Genomic DNA, 22,517 nt, shown 5'->3' with positions numbered 1-22,517 from the left:
GTTAAATAACTTCACATTGATCAAAGACAGCAGCAAATCCATGTGTTGTTGTGAGCTGCTGTTCATGACTAAGGCTCTGGTCGATGGTGGTTGATGTGATTTATACAGCTTCTTGGAGTGCCGATAAATGAAAGGTCTGTTTGGCCCACTGTAGAACTGGACAGAATCACTCTTCACTCGCTGCCTTTGATCTGCTGCTACTTACTGGGGAAATGAGCAACCTAGCCTAAGACAAACTCACAGAAAGCCCCATACATTACCATCCTATCCCCTAGAGCTAAACCAGAGCTGCTAAAAAGGCTGAAATTGGTCCACGGCAATGCTGGGTAATGGAACATGGTATGACAACAGGCTGTTCTTAAATTCATTTGACTAGCATGTGCAACATCAATGCAGTATAGCTTTGCTGAGGCAGGAAAGTTGGACTTTTTACTTGATATCCTAATTATCTTCATTCTCACTTCTCTATTTTAAAACAGTGCTGATTTATTCAAAGGATCACAGGTAAAATTAACATTACACGCTCAGGTATCTTGCACCTCCAAACTGCACGCAGGCAGATGTAAGATGAAAGACCCTGAACCCACCAGGCCTATACATGATATCCCTTCGGTTGGGCTAGCCCCATACTACACAGAAACGTCAACCGAGACGTCTCTGTTACCAGCTTTGCAGCTGGTCATAGCAGTAGTCAAAACATGAAGCAAATCAATGTGTGTGTGTCTGTTGATTAAGTGGTGTGTAGCTAAAAACATTCTCACGACCTCTAGTACATGTCGTGACTTAAACATAAGAACATATTGTGGCTAAGGCTACAGTTATACACGTCATAATAATAATATTAAACACCCTGTCTGCTGACAGTCATCAACTCTTCTCTCTAGTTATCCTTGACCAGATGTACCCTGTAGAAACTCATAAGCATGCCTAAGCATTTAACAGTCTAACTAGACATCCTATCTCCACTAACATTTCTAATACATAAAGTATCTATCCAATATCTATCTGACTAAAAATACCTAACAGTATAGATGTGTATTTTAATAGCTAGATTCATTCTGCTGCTATAATCAGATCTTACCTTGGCCTTTTGTTTACCCCTTTCCTTTTCCTTTGCTTGCTCTTTTATTGTGAATGTCTCAACACATACTTCTTGGCCTTACCAGATCTGGCAGCAGTCCTGGACGATGGATGAAATTTAGGTTAATCATAGGAAGTGACACAGAGGTGTCCCCAAGGGCCAGTGGCTGAGTGAGCAACTCAATTAAAAGCAAACAGCCTCAGACATAGCCACCCATGCAGGATTGATCTCTGCAAGCTACAGGGAAGAGGGAGGTGAGATCCACAATCAGCAAAGTCTTGCCTGCCTTCTCTTTACTCTCCTTGGGCAGGTAAGGGGTTCAGTACTGGCACTGACAAGGCAAAGCCATGGGGGCAGAGTGACCGTATGCTCCAGTTACTCTGTCACAGTTGATGCACCATAACTGAGGGCGGGCTTTGAGCAGAACATGTGACACATACAGTGGACAGCAGCTTTGTTCCATTATCAGTTAGCCATGGAATTCAGAGAGCAAGAGGGTGGAGAGCAGGAAAGGGCAGCAAGAGCAGAAATCATAAACATCATTCAAACCATCATTTCCCTCCTTGCCTTTCCCTTGAGACAGACTCAAGGAGGAAACCATGGTGGGGTTAGTGATAAGAGAAGTTAGTGGTGGTTAGCAAGGGTGTAGAAAGAGCCAAGAGGCTGGAAATAGATAACTGGCTCTATCAAGGCTAAGAAAAGGCCCTTTAGTGTCATCATTTCCAATAGCAACAAGCAGATAAAAACAGCTGGTGCCCATGGCAGAACTCTGTTACTGATTTGTTTAACTCAAGGACAGAAGACAGGTGAAAGATAAAAAAGCTGTGTTCCCAGAGTAAAGAAAAAATAAGGTGCTCAATTTCATCACTGAAAATATATTTTTCTCAGTTGTATTAATGTTTGCAGCAACACTGTGGTTTGGTTTGTGGATAAGTTACTCTTGCTAGGTAAAGGATGAGGCTGGGCATTTTCTATATTAACAGTATTTTCACCACTCCCCATACAGAGACTAAAACCAACAATGAATTGCCTCTGCTCACAGTTAATGTCTGTCAGTCTCCAGCCTGGATTAGCTTATTTGTCTGCGCCATAGACATCCGTTGTTGTTCAAAAATGATTAAAAACACATCAGGGAAACACACTGCTGCTCTGGGTAACATGTTTCTTTATCACAAAATATTAGACCTGTATATTTGTTAAAAATGTTGCCCTGAAGCCCCAAACAACAAATCCGTGCAAGCTCTCTGCTTTGCTTGCAGACGGTTACCTCCTTATGTTTTCACAAAGATCTCGCACATGCACAGTTGAGTCTCGTTACTTCAGACACTGTAAAGACTTAGGGTCATTTGGAGCTTTTGGGAATTTTTTAAATGTGTTTTTAATTGTAGAGGCAGTTCATCATTGACAGTAGATGCTTCTGCGTTCTTCTTCATATAAAAAGACTAAATTTGGGCAGAGTCAGTCCTGAGTCTTTTATTACTGTAGCTCAGGAGTGACTGTCAGACTGAGGACCACCCTCCTACCCACAACATATAAGAAGTATATTATAGATATTACAGTTTGATTAACTGTGTGATGGAGCCTTATCGCAGGTCCTAACTTCCTGCTGCTGTCAGGCTATACAACCAATACAACCAGCATTGCTCCCAGTAGAACCCCCCACCCCCAAGTCCAACTCACACACCCACACGCTGAATCACTGTGAATACACAGTGTACCAGAGTGCAATATGTCTTACCTTTTATTACTTAGTATTATAGCTACAATTGTTTTTTATATTTATATTAATAATACCTTGTCTGTTACTTTTTGGATTCTTACTGAGCTCCTGTTTCTACCCCTTTGCTGCAGTAATGGTGTGAATTTCCCCGTCGTGGGACTAATAAAGGCTTATCTTATCTTATCTTATTACATGCCAAAAAGTAGAATATACTGTCCTTTATCAATCCCACGTTTTCCTTGTAAACTGAAATTTCTGTGAATTACATTACATTTCATTTTACCCTTGCCCATGTAGCTGTGGGACATTGCATCAAGTCAGGATCTGCAAGTGTGAAGCCTCTAAAAACATAAATACTAGTGATGCAGATGTCCCTAAACAAACTGCATTACCACCATCAATTACCTAAGCTCATCATGACCGACGGATGTCACCTTTTCTCATCTCTCCCTTTTCATCTCCTTTTGACAAGTTTCCTGACTAGCAAATAAGATAACAGCAAATGCAGTAATGTCACCTCTGAGTTCTGCGGGTCTTGTTGCTGTGGTGAATGCAGAGGGCAGGTTGTGGTGCCCTGACCTGTAGTCTCTCCAAAAGGATAATGAGCCTCATGGCTCCCCAAATGAATAGTGTAGGTGGCCAAGGTTCAGTCTGTTTCCCCATAATGAGCTTCCATCCTTTCAAGAAAAAGCCAAAAGGCTTTTTTAGCCTTTTTAGTTTCCTCCCCTTCCCACCTAATTCTATAAGAACTAACAACGGACAGAAAACAGAGTTCAAACATGAAAAGAGCCTTAAACAGGATCGTGCACACCAGTGTGTGGAACAGTGAGAGCAAACAATAAGAAATGCAACACCAGCTGACATTTTGAGGTCAGCATCATTCTGCTCATCATCTCTTGCTTCTCAGCATTCTTGATTAGCAGTAGTGGCTTTTGGGGGGGGCACATCTTAACTGTTTGTTGATGGAGCTAATTAAGACTGACATACAAAGCAACAAACAAAACAACATATCAGCTACATTAAATCTCTTCTGAAGACTCAAAGCAATACAAACATGCCACTCACCCATCCTCCCACCCCCCACACCCTCAGGCTGTGGTGTGTTTGCTGTTGAGGAGACAGAGAAGGTAGACAGTGCAGTGATTTTGGCCATCAAACACATGTCATCTTTCTTGAGTGGGCAGGGAACAGAGGTGGCCGAGGGAGACAGTTGTTGCAGCACACTGTTGTGTGATGGGTGAAGAAAAGTTCTGTGTGTGTGTGTGTGTGTGTGTGTGTGTGTGTGGCAGGGGCTGAGGGAAGCAGATAAGGGATAGACAGGAGAGAGGGGACAGTCGTTCACAGCACAGGGACTTTTCAAGTGCGAGCCTGTCAAGCATGGACTCCTGTCACAGCCGCACTGCACTCCTGGTGAGCTACTATTTCCCCCACCATGGTCAAGATTTTAGTGATTACCCTCACTGCAAAGGCCACCCATAAAGCTGCAGACACAGATGTTTGGACCTACTGGCCAGGTATGGCTGGAGCCCTTCCATCTGTGGCAGTAAAATATAGACAGGAAGTGTGAGAAATCAGCCTGTGATGCTATGTGACAACTTACTCTGCTGTGGTGGTTTATGTGAGCATGCATTTATGAATTAGCATTCCAGGTCCATACTCATCCATGCTCAAGATTTAGAACTTCACCTAAAGCCTCTTACTTCAGTATAAAACTGAAAGTTTAACTAGCACCTTCATTATTTTACTTTTTGTGTGAGAAATTATTACAGTGCCCCGCCGAAGAAAGCAAAAGTACTGGTGGAAGTTACTCTGTATACACAGAGCCACCCGTGGAGCAATGATTTAAATAAGCTCTTTAGCCCCTTTCAGACACATACTCCTTTCCATTAAGCTGATGGCATCTGAATATGTGGGCTTCATGTCTGAATGAGCACCCCGGTCACTTTTCCATTAAAGTCATGATGACAATCTTACTGGGTAGGACCATCGACACATATACGATGGACATGGCATCACTACTTCCCTCCACTATGCAAAAATGAATCCAAAATACCTCAAATACGGCAGCTGCCATCTTACCAGATTCTGCACAGTAGAATCACACTCTAGAAGTGGAGTGACAATCAAAGCTGTAAAATCAACTGAAATAGAACTATTTTTATATCATCATCCATCCATCCATCCATTTTCCTCCGCTAAGTCTAAGCAAAGATGCCCAGACTTCCCTCTCTCCAGACACTCCCTCCAGCTCCTCCGGGGGAATGTCGAGGAGTTCCCAGGCCAGCCGAGAGACATAGTCCCTCCAGCGTGTCCTGGGTCTTCCCCGGGGCCTCCTCCCGGTGGGACATGCCCGGAACACCTCCCTAGGAAGGCGCCCAGGAGGCATCCGAAACAGATGCCCGAGCCACCTCAGCTGGCTCCTCTCAATGTGGAAGAGCAGCGGTTCTACTCTGAGCTCCTCCCGGGTGACTGAACTCCTCACCCTATCTCTAAGGGTGCGCCATCATCAAATAACATTAAAAACCAACTTGCCAGACAAATGACCACTTGTTCACCTATTAGTGTAATAATATCTACAAAAAAAGGTGATTTATGGGAAACGTATTGTTTTAGTTTGGCTCATTTCCCATTAGCTAACATGGGCAGGATTTATGACCTATTTATGACATATACTGCAACCAACCACGAGGGGGCGAGTGTGTCGCAATGGCCTCACTTCTGGCCACTCTTAGCCTGTCCATTGGTTTTACAGTTGATAGGTTAGACCTAGTAACACTTATGTATCACTTTCACCATTGCACAAGTCTGAACTGCATGCAATGGCATTAACAAATAAGCATGCACAGAATTACGATGATCTATGGCAAAATTGTGTGTGTACCACAGCTCTCTCTCCATCACAGAACATTAATGTAAAAGTGACCTACAGTATCTCCTCCTTAAAAGGTCTAGATACCATCAAAATGTCTGCTATCCTCACCTTATTGTTCACTAATTAGTGGTAGAAACAGGTGTGAATCTGGCGCATTGAAATAACTAGTGAGCAGCAGTTGCTGCTACAGAGGCACTGGCCACCATAGTGCTCTGTGGGATCAAGGGAGACCTGGACACTGGCCCTGCAGACTCTCACACAGCCCTATAATGACATGCTCTCAATGAGACTCTGTTGTCATTTAGGCTTTGATGTGACCGCCAATGCCTGCTGACAGGTTCACATGACGCTCATCACGCTGCTTCTTATTGTATTTCTCCAGCCTCACTAGGACCATGTTCTGGCTTTACCAAGAATTGATTTGATTTGAACTTTGCTGGAGTTGTGTTAAATCCACACTAACCCATCTAGGATTAATGCCGAGATTCAAAAAGAACCTATTTGTTAAAGCGATTCAACAAAGATGACTCAAGCTGGTGACATTAACTTTTAATGTGATATCTCTCAATGCACTGTTATATTCCCCTGGTTCGCTTTCTTCACTAATCCACAGGATGTAGCCGTGTCTGTCTCTGGTCTGATTTGGAAACGTGCAAACAGATGTTAGAGAACACTTCACTTCTGTCAGGGTGTATTGTTTCATGTCAGCCAAGGCAAACTAAAGCCCATCATTTCACACATGCATCCATTTAAATACAAACACATGCACACATTCTCTGCCAAACATGAAAATATAGTGTCACACACAACCTCAGTCCTATATAACTGTTTGTTTATATCTCTCCTAACCTACTTGAGCTGTGGCCTGGCCAGCCAACCATAATATCTGCCATGTGGCAGTTGCAAAAAATGTAACTCTTCATATGGCCCAGGCCATGTAAATTGAGTTAACAGGTTTCAGCTGCATGTCAACCCAACAATATACTAATCAATCATATTTCACTTCAAGCACGCTCAAGCTAAACCACAACCTACCAGCATCCTCCCTTTCTCTTACAGTTCCTTCCTTCTTTGCTTTCTCTGTGTCTCCTGAGCACATAGTGCGGGGAACGCTTAATGAATCAGACAAGCTGTTCACATGGACAATAATGAGCAGGTTTTGGTTGAGAGGAACCACAATTTCTACTTTCCACTAAGGTACTTGAGCTAGTGTTACAACAATAATGAATAGTACCACAGGGATCTCTGTTAAATATACTCCTATTAAAAGGTCAGTCCTGCACCAGATCCACATAAGGAGAAGTGTTTGGCAAATGCTTTCAACATTTTATGTTACTAACTTGACTGACTCAGTGCTAACGGGCCTAAGAATGTAAGGATAAAACTCTGTTTAGGAATTTAGCAAACTAAAATGGGTTATACAATGTAAACAATGAAATCTGTAGCAATATGCCACTTAAGAAGGCTTTGATGTATTCATGGATAAATTGCCATGTCCCCCACCCCCCTGCAGTGGCCCTCAGGACAACATCTTAACTGATATAAATCAGGTTTACTGCAACTGGCCAAAATTTACTTATTCACATCACAGAGCTTTCAAGTGATCATCTATCAGCAAAACTAATTAATTTTTCTCTCAAAAGGGCCCTTTTTGTTTCAGTTCATGGGTCCACTTAATTTGAGCATGACCTGTTTTAATGCAACATGTATTATGTGGAACGTTTATACCCTTGAGCAATGTGCTTTACCTGCATTTCTCTGGTGCAAAGCTCAGCTTTGCAAAAGGGTTCCAGAATTTTGTGAGTCACTTGGGATAAAAGGCTATGCCAAGCCATGAAACACTAACACTAATATTTACATAAGGGCTCAATTCCTCCTACCGCTTTTATTTTTGACCAGGTATATTAGTTTGGAAACACTGATTGACAGTTCATGTAATATATGTGTTGTTGGCTGTGGTTTTTGGCAGACACTAAGGCACAACTTTGTCTTAAAATCTGCAGTGTAAAGTATAATTAAGTCACGGAGGAAAACGGAGCATGTCTCATCAGAAGTTCAGGGCAAGCTGTTTTGGTGCAGCAAGAACACTATGAACTTCCTCTCAGATACTATTTTCGAAAAAACTAGTTTTAATCATGGTGAGGATGTCGCCTTATACACGAACTGCCAGGGAAAGTACACAGTACACACAAACTGGGGATGCAGTTGAGACAGGGATGAAAAATGTAATCAGGAAATACTGGACTGCAGAGAGCGAGTGGCCAGCTAATAATAGAGCTGATAAGAGAGCAGTGTAACCCAAACAATACAGAGACTGACTGCTTTAAAGCTGGCCTTGCAGGAAAATGGGTTCGTCATTTGCACATCTCGAGCAGACCTCATGAGCTAAATGTGCCTATAAGGATGAAACATTAACAGTATTATTAATCTGTGGCGATTTTTTCTAATTGAAATTAATTCATTTTACTTCATAATAATAACAATAATAATAATAATAATAAGTCACACTAAATGATTTCAGTGCAAAGAAACAGATTTGCCATCTATGGCAAACAAAATAAAATGGTATTTTATAATTTTCCATCACAGTCTCCTGTCAAAATCATAATTTGTTATCTTTTCCTCTAGGCAAGGTCAGGAGACTAAAAGGGAACCCATGTAAATCCCACCTCCTTTTTGAATCAAAACAACCTTTTCCTCATCCTCAAACACAATCTGTTTGGCTGCCTTATCTCCCAAGATGTCTCCAGTAGCAGATGCTAATCCTGAGTCTATCGAGCAGTGATGAGGGAATGAGGTGAAAGAAACCCATTCTCCAGATGTGTAAAAACCAAACAAATGCCATGTTTTCAATGGCAGGGATTTGGTTCACTCTCCACCCTGCCTTTTTTTAGTGCTGCTATTTCCTATTAAACCGGAAACAAGAAAATCTCAGCAGCTGTTTAATAGTTGAAGTTACAACAGACATTTTCAGAGATAAAACAAGAATCTTCTTTATTGACTTGGTGTGGTCTTTCATAACATTTATTTACCAGTGCTGACCCCTGTATAGCAGGACAGTGAGGGTTGCAGGCTCATTTAGTGGGGTGGACCCCTACAACAGCTGAGGTACACTAGTAGATCTTAGACTCCTTTTTTGGCCCGTTTTTAGCCCTGAACACAAGGGACCTTTGTGACTCCCTCTCTCCTTTGGCTGGCAGCTGTGGGCTAAGCACTCATCCATAGATCTACACATTTGCAATTTTGAGGAGGTAGGAGCAACACCAGTCCATCATTTTTTTCCATCTTTTTCTCCTTTCTAATCTTGGAACTCTTGGAAATGAGGCACCGCCAGAGGAAGTTGATTATTCTAGCTGTGTATTTGCGTGGGTTTTTCTTCGAAAATGCTACCTCTTCTTTCAAAAGAAAAAAAGTTTAAAAATAAAAAAACCAGGGAGAGTAGAGAAGCTGTGGACAATAACAGTCAGTGAAATAATTTAAATAAGTCAGCTGGATTCACTTTGCATCATGGAGTGTCTGAATTGTTATACTTATGGAAAAGCACCATGAGATGATGCTGCAAATGTGATATGATAATGACAGGAAAAGTAAGATACATATTTATACTTATACTGAAAGGAATGTGGTATTGATTTGGAGCCTATGTGTATTACCTTACAGGCGTTTTAGACTTACATAGGGGATGTGGTATTTTTGTTTATAGCTTTGCTATCTTCATGTAGGAGCGTAAAGGTATGTTGACTAAGTATGTCAAAGCCATTCCAGATGTTACATTCTAAATCATGTCATTTTCACTTAGTGCAACAGACCAGGACTCCATTTGGAGTGAATGCCCTTTAAACAAAGCGGTTTTTCAGGGCATTTGGTAGGATCAGGGGTCTTTGATCCATTCTCTTACTCCCTGCTTGTTGGCTCTCCTGACCTTTTGCAAACCCAATGTGACATCCACCTTTTTAGCTAAAATAATTTGACAAATAAGTAAGGACTGATCACATTTTTAATTTAGAAGTGTGATGAAAAATTAACTGTGGCCAGCTCAAGACCTTTATTTTTAACAAGTCTCCAGCAGCCTGCCTATCTCTCCCATCCTCTTTTTCCTCTCTTACCATCTATCAATTTTGCTCACATTCAATCCCTTCCCTGCACCCACCTCTGCTGATCTCTTCCCCCATTCCCCCTCTCCTTCCTCTCCCCTTCCTGCCCCATAACTAATCCTTAATATGCCTCTCACATAAACTGTGGGTCTGGCACCAGGCTGCCCAGCCACACAGGCTAAAAGAAATAGGGTGAGAGAGGAGATTGAAGGAGGATTCTTAAGTTGTAATAGGCCAAGTGTCACAAAAGAGGCTCTACAGACCTTGTTTCCTTCCCTCATTTGGGAATTCTTCCATTATATTCCTCTGTCATCCCCCACTCAGCATAATAACTCCTGAAAGGTAGATAACTATTAATAGAGTTCGCACGGCACTGCAGTCATATGGATTGCCCCGCAGCTCTGTGACTAAGTAGAACTGATGTCTCCTGTGACAAGCGTTCGTGTTGCTGTCATCCAGGACACTCTGCATACATTACTGAGTGCTGGCTTCCCTCTCTCCGTCCCCCCTTGTTTGGATGGCACCACAGCTGTCCCAAAGTGAATCCCAAATGAGAGGATCTGTCAGGGTTTGTTTGCTGTGGGCCTTGATTTGATGCTGTTAATCTGCAGATGGAGAGACTTGGGCTGAGTCTGCAGGAGCTAAGAGCTGCTGGTGGACAATACTAGCCTTAGGCCTGACCTGGTGGCACAGAAACACATTTTGAACAAACAGAGAGCTGAAAGTGATAAGGCGGTAAACACAATTAGTCTTCCTCTAAAACAACACCCTCTGATTTCTCAAAACAGCCTCGTGTTTGTGTTACTGAGGCCAAATGACTAAATCTTTCTCACATCTTTTTCTCAAATTCCCCTTCAGCCAGATGTTCCTCATTTATTTTTCTCAGACGCAGCTGCATATCTAAATAATCTATGATTTCTCCTGCTGGATGGGTGGATCAGGGCATATAACATGTCTGTTTAAGTAATAAGTCTTTTTTTTTGCACCAGGGGTGCAGCTCTGTTTTCAACTTTAAGGCAATGTTGTTGTTTTTCAGTGGGTCCATGGGAGGCAGGACATTTGTCTCAAGGTGATGAGGTCAGTCCCTAACCACAGCCCTGGTAGCACCTTAGCACAGGCTATCTAACACAAGCAGATGGATGACATCTTAGCTGTAAGTGCTTAGTTACCTGTTCCAGGTCAAGTCAGATTTCCTGCTGTTGCTATTCTAGCAGAGGCTTGCTGTATCACCCATCTTATTTCAGGCTCTCAAATCATCTCTTTCTTGTCTGTGGCTTCTATCACCTGCACCAGTCTGGAGGAAGACTGACAGCCTACCCACTCAGGAAGTGTGCAGGCAAGTCGGTCAAAACAATAACAAAACTGGAGTCAGAGGGAGAAAGGAGAAGAGGACAGACCCTAATAATGGCCAGGCTGTGGCTTGACATGCTATGAAAAGTGACAATGGACGAGTCATCCATTATTTATAGCAGTGCAGAGCTGGGTTATTTATTTTTTCAGCAGCATGAGCAGCAAGGGATCATGGCACAAAACAAGCAGCCAGTTGTGGCCTATTCATGTGAGTGTCAGCAGACAGTGAGGCAAACTCAGTTGTGAAGGAAGCTGTGACTGTAGCTGTGGCCTGGTTTGGACACTGCACGCTAGTGCAGGATTTACCTTCACTGATTCTGTCTCTTTCCTTCTTATTGTCTTTATTTCATGTCATTGACATGAAAGGTCAGTGGGTTGGTCACTACAATGTGGCTGAACACCTTTAACCTGCATTTTTAATGGTATGATGCCCACTACATTAACAAAAACACACTGTTGGAATATAATTGGACCGCTGTTGAGCTGACTGCAGCTTATGTGTGTTGTCAGCTTACAAAGCATTTAGTATCACTACTACGTTATTCCCCTATGGACACATAGTGGAACATTCACTAAATAACCATAAACTGTTGATAGAGCGAAGTGACACATTCATCAGTGAGTGGCAGAATTGCTGATCTCAGTGTGAGACAGCAGTGGCTAAATCTATGTATATGGATTAGCAGAAGTGCTCAACAATTCTGTTCAGGCGACCGGATCGCTATCGTAGTTGTCTCAGATATTTATCGTAGCTGAGTAGAGCTGGCTGTGTCTGGACATGGCTTAGTACAGCAGCGATATCACGGACGCCATCAGGGCATGTTTGGCACACAGGAACGCGCATGACATCAGGAACAGATGTTGCACATGGTGAGGCACATCAAGGGACAACAACTCTGCATCAGTGCATGAATATTTTAGACAGCTTACTGCTGTAGTTATCAGTGAAGACACAGCCAGGCTGGCGAAGGATCCGTTCAATCTGATCTTAAATTTTGGGGATGTTGTAATCATTTTATTGGAGACGTGAGGGAAAATGCACACGGGGATTGTTGAAGTGCTGGCTTGCACAAAGAAGGAGGAGAAGTCGAACACACTTTTAACTTGGATGAATTTTTATCAGATGGAGACAAACTTTGCTTCTTCACAGCTCAAACTCTGACAGTTTTGTCAAAACTTAGAAATTCATCTCAGCTACAGGGTCTGTAGCTTCACCTCCTTTTTTATAATAATGACTTTATTGCCATGTGAGCCTATACCATAGAGTCATTATAGTAATAAGCACTGCAATATCAGACTGCAGATATTTTCCATGTGTCTGAGTTCAACAGCCACATTCCTGTAATCCACACCCTTTTCAAAGCACAGCTTGAACCAGAAGCCTCAACCTCTCCTTGACCCCTGAGTAAAAGAATCCCTCAACCAGATCCCCAGAGAGACTTTTATTACAGACAAAAACTGAATCCATGGGTGGCCAGAGTCATATTCTGATATTAGGGTACAGGGCATGGATTTGATATGAGCTTGGAAATAGTCCTATAGACTGTAGAGTGAGCCCCGGGTCCATGTTGGGCTTTAATGACCCTCCTCCCGCTCGTCAATCACACATAAAGAAAATGCTTAATTGCACATTTCAAACCAGCACAGCTCAGACTGACGTTATATTATTGGAATGGGAGAGAGGAGACAGGTTTTGAATTGCTTGCGAGCAGGGCAGATGGATCCCACTGCCTAGCAAAGGTATATGTCCTTATGAGTTACGAGCTTGGAGTGGCATTTAGAGTTATAGTTGACACACATCAGCTCAACATTCAATATCACAATTACAGTAAAAGCTGGTGTAATGTTTCTCCTATGGATAGCAGCATAAACCTTAGACCCCTTGAGGAGCCCAAACAGTGCAACATAGACATACACTAAAACATATAAAGCAAAATGCAAATATTCATCAGTCTAGCTGGCTGTATTTCAAATCCCAAGCCTTTTATTTATGATACAAATTCAAATCGAAAGAAACAAAAGAACGTGAGTGCTTTAACAATAAATTATGGCATAAGCTTATATAACAGGTATTATATGTATTTTTATTGAAAACTACATAGAGTTTTCCCACAGTGGTAGAAGGTTTTGAAACAAAACAAACCTCACATTCTTCAACTTCTTGTTCTTTCAGTATCGGGGTTACTTTAGAGAGAGAAATATCTCTTCTTCTTGCGGCAGATAATGAGCTTGATTTTATTCTGTTAAATATTCATTCCAACTAAACATGATTTGTGTCACTATGAATACATTTTCCTCCACTTGAACATTAGACCTACTTTCCAGCCAGACAAAAGGGAAAGCAAGCAACTGCCATTTTAAGGCCCAGCATGGCGTTCACCACAACTGACATCTCTCTTTTAATTGACCCCAGGTCAAATAGGGACTGGCATAATATTTAGTTAAATTATTCTCATTTCCCTGTGAATTACATTTCCATATATCTCCACTTCGTGCCTTATTTATTACCTTCTTACAATTACCATGCAAACAGCGTCTTAACTGTCACCCCTTTTTCCCTCTGAACAGTTTAGTAAATATCAAACCATATTTATTATTAATAAACCCACAGCTGAAAAAACCCTTTTTATCTATAAATTATTCACACACTCAAAAGCTTGGGGAGTATGGGCGCCCTCCATTTGAAGCCACAGAGGCCAACATAATTAAGACTATTGGCTCAGACTGATTCGAGTGCATGTTATCATCTGTTTTGCCCTCATCTATCTGTCCATCTGTGTGAGCCATAGGAGATCATGCATTTCAATCACAGCGTCGTGCCGGGTGACAGACTTTGCACAATGGATGTTGATTTTATTATCACAGCACAACTGGTAGAGGCACCCTGCTGTTTTACCGCTCACCCAAGCACCCGCCTTCACTCATTGATGGTTTCACACGTGCACACCAGGAGCTTACGAACGTACGCACACAACTAAGAAGCAAACTTTTTTTTTTGACTACCCTCTATCTCTCACATTCCAGCACCTCCTCACAACCTGGATTGCACTCTGACATATGTACAAACAACAATCTATGTATTCCTTCATGCATACACACAAACTCACACACTGACACACACATTCAGACATGCTCATTTACTCATGCGCTCACTCACACTAACCTGGGTTGACTTCCCAGCTGTGCAAGCTGTTTCTTCCATCAACATGTGTTTACTAGCAGGGGACCCTTATGTTTGCATTACAGGGAGGCAATAAACAGGAAGGCCAGCCCTGGGGTTTGAAAACTACTGTTTGGGGGGAACCCTCATGAGGAAAGAGCTCTAATCATTGTGTGATTCAGCCTTTAATTAATTGCAGCACAAAATGTCAAAAATAAAGGCTCTTATATTTGAGAATGATGTTTCCTGGAATCCACACATGTTGAAGTCCTCAGTGTCCAAATCCACACACTTTGATTAATGTTTCACAGTCTTATGGAGCGCTAACCACCTGGTTGAGTTAACAAGGCACATGTGTGAGTGTGTCTGTGTGAAGTCATGGTTGGTACAATATGCGAGTGAAAGACTCATTAACAGATCACTGCAAGGCCCATCATTTTGATTAATCAATAGACCACTGAATAACTAATAAACATCAAAGAACAAGCCTATAAACAGCCACAGGCAAGTGATAGACTGCAGTTTTCATCTCTTTATAAAAGCCTTAGCTTTGTTGAAATATGATAATGACTCTGTTCTCTTCTGTTCGTTTTAGCTCCCGCTGTATGACAGTGAACAATAGGCTCATTTTAGATCACACTACACCTGAAAAAATCATTTGGGCCAACTTCAAAGAAAATAATTTCCAAAAAATACTCAACAAGTCTATATGAGCCTACACTCTGCTTCAATTTCTGATAGCAATTCGTAGTTTGATTAAATAACATTTGTTGTTTGAGCTGAATAAACAGAAGACAATTTCATCAACAAATATAGTTTGCTGACAGTTTTACTGGTTTGATCCAGTAACTGATGATTTATTGTTATTATTTCTTTATTTACAAGTATTTTAGAGTCAAGTGATTATTACACAATTTGACAAAACACCTGCCGCTGATACTAAGGCAGCAAATTCATTTTAAGTTTTATTTATTTCTAAATCAGTGGTTAAACCAAATAATATTCTGTTGTTACATTTGCTTCTATTGAAAAATTGACACAAAGAGAAACCTTGTTTTGTAGCTTCATTCAGGTGAAGAAAAGGTTTGTACTCTACATAGCAAAGCCTGGAAATCTTTATAGTTTTTAAACCTCAGCATGAAGTTAAGTAAGTGCTGTAAAACATTACTTCAGCTCATAAATCTCAACATGAGTTCTCTGATTAAATCATAAAGCAGCAATTATAAGGTGAAATTAAGGGATGTGTATTAAAGGTTCTAAAATGTAAGGTTTAAATTGAGCTAGTTATCATGAAAGGCACTGCTAAAAACGTATCCCAAGATTACAACAGTATAAGGGATGGAACACGTTGCCTGTCCATCACTATCCTCCTCCAGTCTCCAAGTGGGCTACTCCACCCAAAAATGTTAGGGGCCGTCACTTATCTCAGAATAAGTGTTTTTAAATACCCACCCCTTAACGCCCGATCAGCCAATAGCGGGCCCCTGGGGGCGGGGGCCGCTGAGCCCCCCGCCAAGCGTCAGAGGCAGTGGGGCTCCTCCGACTCAGCTCCTGCCAGATTTGTTGTACCCCCTCTACCAGATGACTGTCAATGTGCATTTCCTACTGGCAAGAGTTAGTGAGACGTAAACAAGGGAGACTGCCAGAAGAAGAGTGCTTGAGTAAGTGTGTGTAAGAGAGAAGGAGAGAGTGTTCTACAGTGGGAACTGAGTGAGAGACTCCAGCGAAAGGGACGAGTGGCAGCCTCACCGGGGCTTATCGTTGCGCACTGCCGAGGACGAGAGATCGCTTCTGAGCACAGCATACTCAAGCTGGTTCAAAAGTGGACTGCGGTCGAGCCTACTGATTGAAACGACCAATTCACAAATGGACTGTTAGAGAGCACAGTGTGAGGTAAAAGCTGTACCAGCGTGACAGGGAACGGACAGCGGAAAAGAAGCTGGTGCAGCGGGGAAAGTTACCAACTATGGAGATGCCTTGTTAACTGAGAGTTTACAAACTGTTCGGACTATTCAAACTCATTTCTTTAAACTGGATGCGATTATAGGCAAATCCCAGAGCGCTTGTCCGTCCGGTGATAGGTGCCACAGTGGATCATAACCAGCTCACAGACTAAGCGAGTGAATCCTTCCACACAGTCAGCGGCCAGAGCAACTAAAATGACTGCACTATACCTCGTCTTTTGCCTTATGGTCACAGGTAAGATGTGCTTTTGTTATCATTTAGCATACAGGTTTTTACTGATGGAGAGGGTGGACCGCGATCCATACTGGCGCGCTGCGTCAAGCCATCCAGTGCGCTGGTAAAGGGGCGCAACTGATCTGCTGCAGTGCTACAATTCAACGGTGTTAATTGCTGGTAAATGTTTGATTAATTTTGAAGGATATATTACCCCTAGGAGGTTTCACTGTCTATAAGCCGACCGTGGCAGCGGCAAATAATTACACTGCGTAATTCGGGATAGCTGTATTTGTTTTCTATGCTGACTGAGATTTCGGGTGTGTGATGGAAACGATCTCACTCTAGTGGATAGACGTGGTTACGGATGCAGGGCGCACAGACTGAAAGTTTAACTTATAAGATGTTTAAACCCGGGACACTAGCTCCGTGTCTGGGTGTACCCCCATTCACAATAAATTCTGTTGTGTTTTGAAATGAAGACGAAATGCTTTGATAAGTAGGCAGGTGGGGATAGTGGTCCTGAGAAATGAGACCGCGCTGTGAGCTCAGCGAAGTTAGTGATTTACAGATTGATTTCCACTGAACAAACAAAGACTAAAGCGAGAGGTTCAGCCTGATGAAATCATGTGGAAACGGAGTTCTACTGGTCAGTAGGATCCAGTGCAAACGTGGTCACCATGACCAGTGCGTAAACAGACAAAAGGGTGCATGTTCTATGGTGGGAGAGAATGAGAGGGAGAAAGCGGCGGAGAGAGTGAGCCGAAAGGGATGAGTTAGGGGTGGGGGTCGGGAAACGGGCAGAGACATATCGCACCTGTCTGCCCCCACCTCACCCCCGCCCACCCAACAACAACACACACACACGCACGCACACACCACCACCACCACCCTGCAGCTTTTAGTTTGCAGAATTGCCCAGTTTATTTAAGAATCTTTATGACAAAAAATATTCACCACGCTTTTACTTGGTCCACCTTTGTGCATCTCACCGTGTCTAACATAGTATGAAAGTGATCATGTAATATAGAATATAGAATAACATCTGCTTTTTCATTATACATATACTCAGGCTCTGTGAGAAGCTGGCACAGTTGACTCTAATAATTTACTGTTGCAATGTGTTGATGCAAAAAATAAGCTTTAAGAAATTAACACCAAGCAACTATTGATGTATCTGTATTTTTCAGTCCTCGATAAACAGTGTGCATGGTATTAAAACTTTAAAAGAAAATAATAAAAATTTAAGGAGACAACAGCATCACAGAGACAGAGATCTTCACTGGGAGGGGCAAAAGATAGAATAAGGAAGCTTAAATCCTCTTAGGTTTATTTATTCTTTGCCTTAACCTGACACAGTGTTTGTAGCTTCAGTACTGAATCACATGCAGTTTCACCAGCACTTGAGATCCAACATGGAAAACTAAGATGTACTCACAGAAATGGCTGTAACATTAGTTGTGAGTACATCTTTACATTAAGCTCCAGTTCTGCATGGTGTAGCCATTATTCAGAGTTTAAGGAAGGGATATGACACCAGTAGACCCCTGCTCCCTAACAGACTAGCAACAGCTGGATGAGATGGGGCAGAAGCCAAACAGTGGCATATTTCCCCTGACCCTAACCTCAACACACACATGCACTCATAACTCTTCTCGCCCTCTCTCACTCTCTCACACACACAAATAAGGGATCTGGTAACAGCTGCCCTAACAAGAACCAAATAGAACCCGGGCCTCATTTATTGTGCCAGTCTTACACAGGATCACCAGTGCTCAAAGCTGGCTGTGTTCATAAATGTATTTGTGAAATCAAAATTTGTCCACAGCACATGACTTCACTTTGAAATTTACATATGGCATATAGCACATATTTGTATGTATGTAGTCTTGTATGACTCTGATAATTTACTTTCTCGGGAAAGGCCGCTGGGCTCCCAGAGGAATTGGATTCCACACTGCATCAGTATTCTGAGTAATCGTCAGTGAGCTCTTCTTTGGAACCTTTTGCTTTGGGTCGCTTGCGTCTCATCGGGCCAAGTTCAAAGGCTGTGAGCTGAGATTACAAGTTTTTCTCCCTTCCTCTTAAGTCGTGTCGCCACTCAGGTCTCACTATAGTGTAACGCTGTGGAAATTTTCTACCTTGCTTCTTCTCACAATTCTTTTGCCCTGTTGCAGAATGTGCGACTATGGAGCAAGAGGACATGAGAGTGTATCTGCTTAATGGGCCAGGGGCACGCTTTCACCAAAGGCTGAAAGCCTGCTCACACACATACACCTCATGCAAGCACACACAGAGGACTGCAGTCTAGTCAAGAAAGGGAAAAGCTCTGACCGAGCCCTCTCCTCCCCACCGCAACATACATCCCTTCCTCGTTACCAGAAATTTGTCTTGTCCTTATCCATGCAGATGTGTTTGTGGACACAGTGGCAGTGTGGCCCAAGTGGATGGTTTTAGAGAAGTGTGTATAATGTCTGAACTGGCGCTTTGTGAATTCTTGTAGATGGAGTCAGGATGGGTAGAGGGAGACAGAGATGGTGAGGGAGGTGGAGGACAGAGGGAGGGGAGACTTGTTGCAGGGATAATATTTGGATGTGTCACAAGTATTTTGATGATTAAGTTGACAAGCAGCAGGGAAACAGTGAGGAAGAGCATAACCTTTTCTTCATCTTATTACACTTGTCTTTCTCTTTCTCTGTTACAGCAACACACACGTAAACACACACAAACACACTGATCCTCGCTATCTCTGCTTTTATTGTTCCCATTTCTCTCCATCTCTCAATTTCATTCACTGTATGTCTCTGTGATACAAAGAGACTAAAGATGAAGTAGGTAAGTGGTAGGAAGTTTGGAGGCATGAACCCGAGCCAGCCGACGAGCTGAGCTGAGTTGTGCAGACACAGCAGAATCCAGACACAGCCAAGCTTTGCACAGAAGTGTCTTGCATTATTTAGGAGACAGTCATGGCAAAGATACAGATGAATTTTGGCCTACTTTGATTTTCTGTCTATGTGAGCTCTGCATAATGGCTTTGCTGCATGTGGGCGTGTTTCTATAGGAATTTTCTTAATTCAAATCAAATGTAAAGATTTATACAACTGTTGTAGCTTTAGTTATATCATAGTGTATATCCAAGTTTTAGGTCTCTAAAATGTTTGAAACAAACAACTATGAAGTTAATGTCTGAATGTTTCAAGATTTCACTTTTCAAATCATTTGATCACACGCACACACAAGCAGATAGTAATGAATGATCAGGATCTTAAACACTAGCCTGCTGTGTTTTCCCATCTGAAAGATGTGTCATGCATGCATGCCACTGTCTTTCTGCCCTTCTTCCTAAACAGATATCCTCCCCTTTCCCGCACATACACTTGCAATCTGTACAGACACACTGGAAGGAGAATGGAAACAGTAGGGTTTCATAATGTTGCCTGTCTTTAAGCAGCTTTGCCACACAGGTAAACACAGATAAAGAAATTGGCAGCCTGTCCTGAGGCTTTGTTATCAGATGTTAACAACCTAACTGGATGTTTACACTATGGCTCAACGCAGGAAGTCAAAATCGCTAGGTTGCAAATTATGGATGGCACTTGGCCTCCTCCAGTACTATTTTTACTTCTCCCCACCTATCCTCTTTTTGTCTTCGCTTTCTCCTTGTGTCTCTGCACATCCTCACCTTGTCTTCCTCTGGGGCAGTTGGATGACCTGGGAAGGAAATAACAGGGAATAGGACAATAGAAGGGGCCGTGTCAGCTTCCTGCCATTGCCTGGAATCTTCTTTTCAAGCTACATCACTTCAGGCTGCATCATCAGCTCACAGACCGGTGGAGACATCACAAACATGTTTATTCTTCGATTCTTCTGTACAAACACAGTGGTGGAAATAACAAAGAGAAAGGAAGAAACTGGGATTAATTCTGTTAATGTCATTAAAATAGCCCCCCTTAGGGGAACAGCAACATTTATATAGTATAGGAGCTATTTTAAGACAGCCTAGGAATACATTTATCTTCCCTTAAAATACAACTGTCTCTTCCTGCTACAGAGATGTATCACCATTTCAAAAGACCCTAAATCCAGATACTAACATGCAATAGAAGAATCGCAGACATACTAGCCCATACATTCATTTTTATTTTCCAATCAATTCCTGCCCTACAAGATAAGAATATCATATCTTCTGCTGAGACACTGAAGCCAACAGCAAATTGAAACTTATCATCTGTGTTGCGGCAATATCTGTTACTGTGTTATCTTTACCAGCCATGTTCCTTAACCTAGTATTAAAGATTGTTGTTGGAGAAGGATTCTGGCAGCTCAGAAGGAGGTCAGGGAAAAAGTAAAGTTCAGTAAGGTATAGCATCAGACATTTATTTAAGACAAGTTGATTTTTTGTCTCTTTTTTATTCTCCTTATATGAAATTTAATTGTTTTGCTGAATAGAAGATTTGAAATATTCATCAGGGTTTACTGGGGGTGTGCAGATCATCCAGACATGACTAATAAGGAGCCTATGAAAGCAACCCTTAACACACATACACACACTCACAGAGGTCAAGGGCACACACTGGGCCAGAGGAAGATATGCTGAGATGAGTGTTTGGCTTCTTTAGGGCTGCATGTCCTTTCTGGAATGATTAGTCAAAGTCCAGCTGTCTAAGTAATGATGCTCCAGCTCTCCAGACATGCCATCTCCTGAACCAACAAAGGGTAAAAACACATTCAAGAAAACCAGAGACTATCTGCCTGCTGCTCATTTTAATAGTGACAGAAACAGTGCATACTCTTGTGGGACTAAATACTCCAACCAATCTTTCCTTGAAGCCCCATCCCCCAATTCTTCTTTTCATCTCTTCTTCTTGTCAGTTCAAACCGCCTGGAACGCCAGGGCTAATATTGTGCTAGTGACTCAACCATTAAACAAAATATTGGATTGGCTGTGGCTGAGTCTCTCCTTCCTCTACAGGATAATAGACTGCTTTGTGTTGATGTAGAAGGCTGTGTGAGGGGTTAAAGAAGCAAAAGCCGTGTCTTTTTTTCCAGTTTTTTTCCCGCTGAGAATTTCGGACAAAGCTGAGAAACTCGCCCTGGGAGGTCTGTGAGAAAAAGCGTTCAATCTATCAAATGAGGGTTGTCAGTCAAAGCTTTTAACTGTGGCTCCCTCAGTGGCAGAACATGTTAATGTTATTGAGCCATTTGGAGACGTGAGGAACAGTGAAGTGTGTGAGTGGCAGTTAGACCAGTAGGAGGGTAAGGTGTGTCTATGTCCCACTGTCTGTAAGGCCAAAGAAAACAGATGCAAAGATGGCAGTGGGCTCAGTTTGAGAAAATGGGGAGGGAGAGGCAGAGAAAAGGAAAGAAAAACAAGGCAGAGGGGTCAGAGGGATTTACTGCCAGGAGCCTAGTATTTCAGGTAATGGATATGCTTGTATTGGTGTAAACCAAACCTGCTGTTTTTCTTCCAGCATGGCAGAGGTGAAAAAAACAACAAAGGTGTAACTGACTGCAAGTCTTAGGGGGATTAATAGAAAGTTGATACTTCAACACCCCAGGCTAAACATTAGATCTCAGGCGTACACTTGGACATGCAGAAAGTGGTTGTGAATGTGCATGTGTCAGTGTGAGTGCAGAGTTGTGGATGAGGGTGAGGTAAGGAAGGTGTATAGTGGGAGGATTTTCTGCTTCTTTGCAACATTTCAGTGAAGCTGCAGCAAGGAGGGCAAGAACACATGGCTAAGTGCTTCCCAAGCTGGCTGAGGTGAACCGAACACCCCTCCTGGAGGAAGCAACCCAACAATTGTTCCAGCACATTGCACCCGTCTGACTGAGGCATCCTGGCGCTGTGCAGATCTCAGGGGGCTAGAAAGGGAATGAGGCAGAGGAGGAGAGGGACTGATTGTTCCCTGCTCAGACTATCCACAGATGGGGCTACAGCATAGGATGCTGGCTGTTTGCTTTAGAAAGTCCCAGGCATTTGCTTTGCAGTTGTGGTGTATAAAATACTCTGGGGGATAGAAGAGAGTGCCAGTGGAGACAACAGCAGGGGAAGGGAAAGA

At 42.5% G+C, this 22,517-nt stretch overlaps 1 protein-coding gene across 3 annotated transcripts in view; it reads left to right on the top strand.

The window, feature by feature from the left end:
* Positions 1-15,805: 15,805 nt before the first annotated feature.
* The window catches only part of kirrel3l (kirre like nephrin family adhesion molecule 3, like), a 35,676-nt gene continuing 28,964 nt past the window's right edge, over positions 15,806-22,517 (top strand). Inside the window, exon 1 of one of the 3 annotated variants that reach the window (XM_020620118.1) lies at positions 15,806-16,476. In XM_020620118.1, coding sequence (XP_020475774.1) covers positions 16,437-16,476 — 40 coding nt within the window. In that variant the 5' untranslated portion in view covers positions 15,806-16,436. The remainder of the gene's footprint in view (positions 16,477-22,517) is intronic. The other 2 variants (XM_020620117.1, XM_020620119.1) reach the window with 2 other exon arrangements.

Source organism: Monopterus albus, unplaced genomic scaffold, assembly GCF_001952655.1.
Source record: "Monopterus albus unplaced genomic scaffold, M_albus_1.0 scaffold232.1, whole genome shotgun sequence".
NCBI lineage: Eukaryota > Metazoa > Chordata > Actinopteri > Synbranchiformes > Synbranchidae > Monopterus > Monopterus albus.
This window is presented reverse-complemented; position numbering and strand designations above follow the sequence as displayed.